Source organism: Plasmodium gallinaceum (genome assembly GCF_900005855.1).
Source record: "Plasmodium gallinaceum strain 8A genome assembly, contig: PGAL8A_v1_93, whole genome shotgun sequence".
In the NCBI taxonomy this organism is placed as follows: domain Eukaryota; phylum Apicomplexa; class Aconoidasida; order Haemosporida; family Plasmodiidae; genus Plasmodium; species Plasmodium gallinaceum.
The window spans coordinates 31,893-39,957 of NW_021628258.1; the positions used below are offsets into that span (position 1 = coordinate 31,893).

Consider the following 8,065-nt stretch of genomic DNA (forward strand, 5'->3'; position numbering starts at 1 on the left):
TTGTCTTTCATTAATTACTTATGTATATTAATTTGTGATCAATTAATTTGAATTGCTACATATTAAACATAACATTACAAATAAAATATATGTACATAGAATCAATAATTAAAGAAGATTTATATTTTTAATTAAAATAAGGATTTTTATTATAGTAAATAAGTTCCTCTTAAAAAAAAAGAATACTCAACGAAGCAGAATATTTATAATATAGTTTTCTTATTAAAAAAATTTTAAATTATACATAAATTAATTAAATCTATAGAGGAAACTCTACATGCTCTTTATTAATTTGTTTGTTCAGTCTTCTAGCAAAGTCACCGAATACACAGTTGATAAATCAGTAATCTACTTCATTCAACATTCTTTGATTTCAATAGGCATTTATTTACTTTAATAAAAATCCTTATTTTTATTAAAAATTTAAATCCTTATTGAACATTGATTATTAATTAAATGTAAATTACTTGTTTCTTTGTTATGATTTACGTTCAGCAATTAATATATATTGCTATTGAATTAACAAACATAAGCAATTAGTAACAATACAAAGAAAATTATATAAATATTAATTACATGAAAATTTTATTGTTATATGTAGAAAATTTTCTCTTACAAAATTCTTTAAAATCATCTTTCATTCCAAAAAAAAAAATTCTTTTTTTCTTTTTTTTTTTACCTTTTTTTTTATTTATTGGTAACAAATCTTTTTCCAATAGAATTTTTTTTTTATCAAATTATTTATTCTGACGATCTTTGTATTTTTTTTATATAAAAATATAAACAAAAAAAATTGATCATTTTTTTTTTTTTTTTTTGTGTGTGTATGACCAACTACGTATTCTTCATTTAATTAGTCCATTTATTTTCCAAAAAGGTTAATGAAGTCTTTTATTAACCATTTACAGAATGATAAAGTTCATTTTAGAGCAAAGCAGTTACAGGAAGTATAATTAAAAAGTATATAAAGAGATATATATATGAGAACACTTAAAATAACTTTTGCATGTATAGAAATAAAATACAAGATAATTTGTGGTTAAAAGAATATTTTATTAAATTTAGAAGAACTATATATAAAATAAGTTTCATTGTTAGCATATTTATAAAAAAACATTACGTATGCGTTTTTATTTTTAAAAAAAAAAATATTTTTTTTTTATTTTTTTTTTTGGGAAATAAATAAATATGATAATTTTTATGGTTCTATATGAAAAATTACAAATAAGTCTTAAAAAGAGTAAATATTATAACATATATGTTAAGTTTATTATGAATTGATAAATGTATAATAAGTATATAAATATCTATATAAGATAATTTTATAATTAAATGAATAAGTAGAAATCATTATACATACTCTCTATTGACAATTTAAAGCACTATGAAAGTATTTAAATAGAGTATTAATAGAAAATAATAAAATTGAACATAAAATTAAAAAACAAACAAAAAAAAAAAAAAATATATATTTAATTTATTTATTTTCTTTTATGTGTATTTAATATTATAAAAAAAAAAATTTTATAATTTTTTGGATTTTACTACTCAGACAACCTATGAAATTTTAATAAAAAGTAAATGGCAATAATTTTATTTTTTTTTTTTTATTTTTTAATAGAAAAAAAAAATTTCATCTTAAAAACAAGAATAATAATTTTTTTTTTTTTTTTTGGTGATGCAATGGATATTATTCTTTTTTACATGAAAGATTAAATAACATAACGTTAGATATTACATTTGTATTGTATAGATTAGCTAAAACAATTAATAATAGAGTTAAAATTTAATATGAGTTAATAAAAATAAATGATTAATGTAATGATTTATTTCATTCTAAATAAAATAATTATAGTTATCTCTAAACTCTATTTATTTAATTTATTTGTACCACATTAACAAATTTATTATACAAGAAATTAATAAATCAATATTCTAACAAAATTATTGAATGAGTAAATTAATGAATCAAATAACTATACATATAACAATGTTTAAGTTTATTTCTTAACAACCATCTAAAAAGTTCAATAATTCCATTTATCACTTCTAAATTTTTTTCTATTGTTTTACTTAATTTTCGAGTTTCTTTCCATCAAATTTTCTTTCCTATACCCTATTTATAAATTTTGCCTTTTTATTCATTATCTTTATTCTTCTATTAATAAATTCGTGTTGTAAAGCATCCTTCATTACTTTTTTCTAACCACCTTTTATGGATATCTTCACATTGTTTTTTCCATATAATTTTTTGCATTTCTAACATGGGATTTTTAATTACATCCTCATTCTTCTTTGCTATCATATCTTCATATATGTCTTTTATGTATGTTTTTTCCTTGTTATTCATTTCTAATATTAACTCTATAAACCATTTTTTCTTTTTCCATTTTTCTATTTCTACTTTTTCAATATCTAATATAGCATTCCTACTTCTTTTTTTTTTTATTTCCAATATGATAACATCTTCATCTAAATTTTCTTGTATTTTCAACTCTTCCATCATTGTTTTAAAAAAATATTCTTTTTCTTTTTGCCATTCGTCTTTCATACATTCTTCTAATAGTGTCATATGTATTTCAATCAAAACTTTTTGTATCAATTTTTCCTTTTTTTTATATTTCACTATTTCTTCATCTCCTTCTTGTTTCAATTCTACTATATTTTCATGAATTTCCTTCGTTTTTTTCGTATCCTTTTTAGTTATTCCTTCCTTAAGTTCTTCTTCTTTTTCGTATTCTACCAATAAATTGTTAAACCATTCCTCCTCGCTATGTTCTATAAACCGCATTCTTTGTTTTTTTAGCCATTGTTTCCATATTCTTTTTTGTTTTTCTAGCATAGGATTTTTGCCTGTTTCTATTTCAAAGATTTCTGATTCTTTTGTTAATTCCTCATATTTTTCTTGTTCTGTTCCCCATTCTTTTTTTAAATTAATAAACCACTCTTCTTTTTTCCATTTCTCTGACATTCTTTTGTTTCTTTCTACCCATTTTTTCCATAGATGTTTTTGTTTCTCTATCATTATTATACTAATGTCTTCTTCCTCTTTTCTCATCATTGCTAAATCATTTTCTATTATTTTTGGATATTTTTCTTTTTCTTCTTTTTTAAATTCTTCTAAACAAGTTTCTAAAAATTTTCCTCTATTCAATAACCACTCCTCTTTTCTACATTCCTCCAATATTACCATATATATTTCTATTAAAGTCTTCCATTTTAATTTTTTTTTGTTTATTATAGAATTATTCTCTTCAAATGATTCCTCTAAACTATTCCTTTCATATTTTCTCATTTTTTCTTCTCCCTTTTTATTAAACTCTGTTACTGATTCATCTCTTTCTATGGTTTTTACATCTTCTTTTTTTTCTTCTATACTATTTTTATAAATTGTACTTTTATATTCTTTCTCTTCATTTTCATATTCATTAACTAACTTTGTAAACCATTCTTCATTGTTGTCTTCTTCTTTCCACTTTTTACAAATATTTTCACAGTGTTTTTTCCATATATTGCTTTTTCTTTCTAAGACAACATCTATTATTCTTTCTTTATTCTTTTTTACTAAAATTTCTTCATTTGTCTCTATCATATATTTTTTTTCATTATTTTTCCATTCTAACATTAACTCAATAAACCATTTTTCTTTTTTCCATTCTTCCATTTCCTCTTTTTTTTTCTCTGACATAACATTCAAACTTCTTTCTTTTTCCATTTTTTCTAATATGTTTGTTTCTTCATCCAAATTTTTATATTTTCTTATCTTTATTATGTTTGTTTTATAAAATCCTTCTTCTTTTTCCCACTCTTCTTTCATACATTCCTCTAATACCATCATATGAATATCTAACAAAATTCTCCTTTCCAAATTTTTTTTCATTTCACAATTATCTATTCCATTATCTCTTTCTTTCTCTATATTTTCTTCCTTTAAATTTTCATGAATTTCTTCTTGTTCATATTCTTCTAACAATTTTACAAACCATTTCTGTTTTTTGTATTCGTATGAAAGCTCTCTTTGCCTTTCTATCCATATCTTCCATATATTTTTTTTTTTACCTAGAATAAAATTATTTAATCCCATTTCTGTCATTTTTTTAATTTCATGTTCTTCTAAATATTTTAAGTATTTTTCTTGTTCTTGTTTCCATTCTTTCTTCAAATTAATAAACCACTTTTCATTTTTATATTTCTCTAATATACTACTATTTTTTTCCATTGTAACGGTACTATTTTCTCCTTTTATTTTCATTACAAAATTATTTCCCATTTCTTTTAAATTAGAATTTTCTCTATCTTTTTCGAACTCTTCTAAGCAAATATTAAAAAATTCGGTTTTATTCAATTTCCATTCCTCTTTTCTACACTGTAGTAATGCAGTCATATGTATATCTACCCATGAATTCCAATTACATACTTCATCATTAATTGATCTTTTACTTTCTAAATTTTTCATTTCATTTTCACATTCATATTTTTCTTTTATTACATATATTTCATTGGTTTCTTCCTCACTTAATGTATTTTCCATAATATACTCTACATTATGAGCTGTATTTTTTCCTAATATATTTTTATTCAACTTTTCTTTTTTTATTTTATTTCTAGATTTATTTACATTCAATTCAATTTCATCAATTTCATTTCTTGGATTATCTTCATTTAATTTTTCTCCCAATATAAATTCATTTTCATGCTTCTTTGATACTTCTACAACTTCACGAATGCATTTATTTTCATTTTCCATATACATTCCTTCATGAGGTTTAGATTTCTTCATTTCTTCATACTTCATATCTTTTTCATTTTCCATATGCATTCCTTTATGTGCTTTGGATTTCTTCACTTGTTTATACTTCAAATCTTTTTCATTTTCCATATACATTCCTTTATGTGCTTTGGATTTCTTCACCTGTTTATACTTCAAATCTTTTCGATTTTTCAAACTCATATCACATAGTGGTATTTCTTTTTCATGGTGTAAGAATGAATAATTTTCATTATTTATTGGTTCATTCTCTATATTATTTGTATCCATTAACAACGGTTCCCTTGTTATTTTCTTAATCTTTTTTCTTGCTTTTTTTTTTTTTGACTTCCTATTACGAAGCCAAGATCCAATGGGAGTATACTATAATTGAAATTAAAAAATAAAATATTATAAAAATTCTTCATTAATGTAATTATGATTTTAAATATATAAGTTTTTTAATTTTTAAATGTTAATTTAATCATACTTTACAAAGAAGAACTAAAAGAAAAATAATTCCAAAAATAAATATACCTCCAGAAACCATTGGTATTAATAAATTATCTGTAGGTGTAACTGTAGGCATAACATCGGTGGGGTTATTTGATGAGGATGGCGTCAATAAACTATTTGAAACAGTCGCATTTGGACTTATTGAAACATTTCCAGTATTATTTTCAAGTAAATATTGTTGAGCCAGTTTAAGAGGGGCATGTGTATTTTGTTGGTTCTCCAGTTGGATACTATCTGTCTGATTTGAAGGTAAATTGTTATTTGTTGTAGGAAAAAAAGCAGCCTTTGTTGTGAGAATAGATGTATTATCAGAGGAATACAAAAGTGGAGTTGGAGATATAATATCAGACATAAGAGATGTAGTGTTAATTGCTGGAGATATAAGGTCAGTTTCAGGAGATGCAATTTTATTTGTAAATGGTTCAATGGTAGTAGTAGAATTTTCAATGGTATTTGTCAAAAAAGGTGATGAACTATGTGTTAAAGGTGAAGTTGCAGTTTTATGAGTAACATCATTAGTAGGATGAATAGACATATCATTTGTAGGTGATATAGGATTATTTGTGGAAGGCAAAGTGGTGATCGTAGGAGTAGGTGAAAGTAGTGGAGGTGTAGAGCTATATGTAGGAGTTCTAGTTATTGTTGTAAGAGAAGGTTCAACCTCAGGAGAAGAAGAATCAATTGTAGGAGATTCAGTGCTATTTGTAGGTATAATCTTATTTACAGAAGTTGCACTTTCAGGAGGTAAAGATGCAGTTGTAAGAGGTGGAGTGATAGTACTAGAAGGTGCAATATTATTTGTAAATGATTTAACAGCAGTAATAGGATATTCAATAGTAGCTGTAGAAGACATATCTCCATAGGAAGATGTATCTGTAGGTGTGCAATTATTTATAGTAGAATGTGAAGGTAATGTTTTAGATGTAAGAGATGTTAAAGTCTCAGAAAAAGGTGAAGATGAGGTTGTGTGTGATATAGTATTAGTAATGGAATGCATTGTATCATTTGGAGTTAATGAATTAAAATGTATTGAGTCTATTGGAGAAATTGTGGTTGAAGTTTTTGGGTCATTCTGATCTGTAGTAACTGATGGTACTGAGGTAGCCCTTGTATTTTCAGAGGCATTGGTACCATTTTTGTTATTATTAATACTCTTTTTATTATCTGATAAATTTGTAGTAGTAGCATCAAGTAATACATTAGGAGTTACAATTGTAGGTTGTAAGTTATCTGGTAATTCAGTTGTATTATCTATAGTTTCATTAGGTTCATTGTGATTCTTTTTTGATAAAAGCCAAGGTAAATCATATGGATTATTTGATTTTTGTTGCTCTCTAATTTGATAAATAAATTTTGTCATATTACATTGATTTTTAGTATCCTCTAAAACAGTAGTTTCTAATTGGATACTATGATCATTCCATATTCTAATAGAATCATTTATATATCTTTCATCATCATAAAATTCACTGGCGAACATTTTAACAAATTGCATTCCTCTTTTATATATATACATACTCCACTTTCCACAATTAAGTTCAGAATTGTCATTTTCATACATTCTGTAATAGTAATCAGATATAAAATTAGTAATATTATGAAAACTACTCTGTCTATCTTCAATAATTTGAGTTTTATTAGTACTATAAGTATCTTCACTGAGTTTATCGTATGTTAATAATGTGCTTACTCGTAGATCATTATATTCATAAGGTCTATTGCATTTATCATTTTTATTCAAGATAGCACAATAATCAAACTTTGTTGTACTACACGTTGAATTTGTTTTTTCAGCTATACTTGTTTCAAAAGATTTTTGTTTCTCATTCCATTTTTCAACAACACAGGAGATATTATAATTTTCTTTTTCACTTAATAGTAAATTAACATAATCCATTCCTCTCCAATTTATGTATGTGGATGCCTTTTGACATTTTTCTGTGTCATTAGTAATTTTATCGTCTTGAAGATAAAATTGAAGTTCATTACCAGTATCATCCATAAATGATTTAATTTCTGTATTGATCTTAATTGTATCATTAGATAAATTAACATTGTTTTCTATTGTAATTTTTGTTTGATTTGACATGCAGGAATTTTCTTCTAATTCTGATAATAATCTTGCATTTTTTGAGGTTAAGTTTTTTTTCATGGCTCTTATTTCACAACAAGGTTTTCCAAAAATATTCTGTAATAACATTAAAAAATTCATTTATTAAGAAAAATAAATTTATATATCAATAACATATAAAACCAAAAATTTGAGGAAGAGAAAAAGGTAATATATATAATAAACATTTATTTTACATTTAAATTTTATCATACATTAAAAAGGTATTCAATAATCCAATTAGAGAAAAATAATATAATTTGACTAAAGAATTGAATACTACTATTTTTGTTATTTCGCATTACTATTGTATGCATAAATCACCTCAGGAAACTGTTATAATTTCTATATAAAAATGACAACACTTGTTCTTACGTAAAAACTATATCATAAATTTGTTTATATGTTAAAATGTCATTTTATGTAATATAAAATAATAATTCGCAGCTGAAGAAATTTTTTATTTGCTATTTATGTAAAATATTAAATTATTGTAATTTTCATATAATAATGATGTAATTAATTTTTAAAAAAAATGAAATATTGTGATAAATAAATTAAAAACTTAATTTATAAGATTAACATTAAGAATATAAAAAAGAAAAAAAATATTAAAGTAAAGCATTATATTATACTATGAAATTTATATGAAAAAAAGAAATCATGTTAAGGATTTTTTATGAATTTTCTTA

The 8,065-nt window shown here is 23.2% G+C and overlaps 1 protein-coding gene across 1 annotated transcript, besides 2 other annotated features; it reads right to left on the reverse strand.

The window, feature by feature from the left end:
* Window positions 1-345: part of a repeat region that runs on past the window's edge.
* Window positions 344-902: a repeat region.
* A 1,259-nt stretch (window positions 903-2,161) lies between these two features.
* PGAL8A_00325000 (surface-associated interspersed protein (SURFIN)) lies at window positions 2,162-7,415 on the reverse strand (the record flags this gene model as incomplete). The annotated part of the gene is made up of 2 exons (XM_028672276.1): window positions 2,162-5,131; window positions 5,238-7,415. The coding sequence occupies 2 exons, from the start codon at window positions 7,413-7,415 to the stop codon at window positions 2,162-2,164; spliced, it is 5,148 nt and encodes a 1,715-aa protein (XP_028528845.1).
* Window positions 7,416-8,065: the final 650 nt, after the last annotated feature.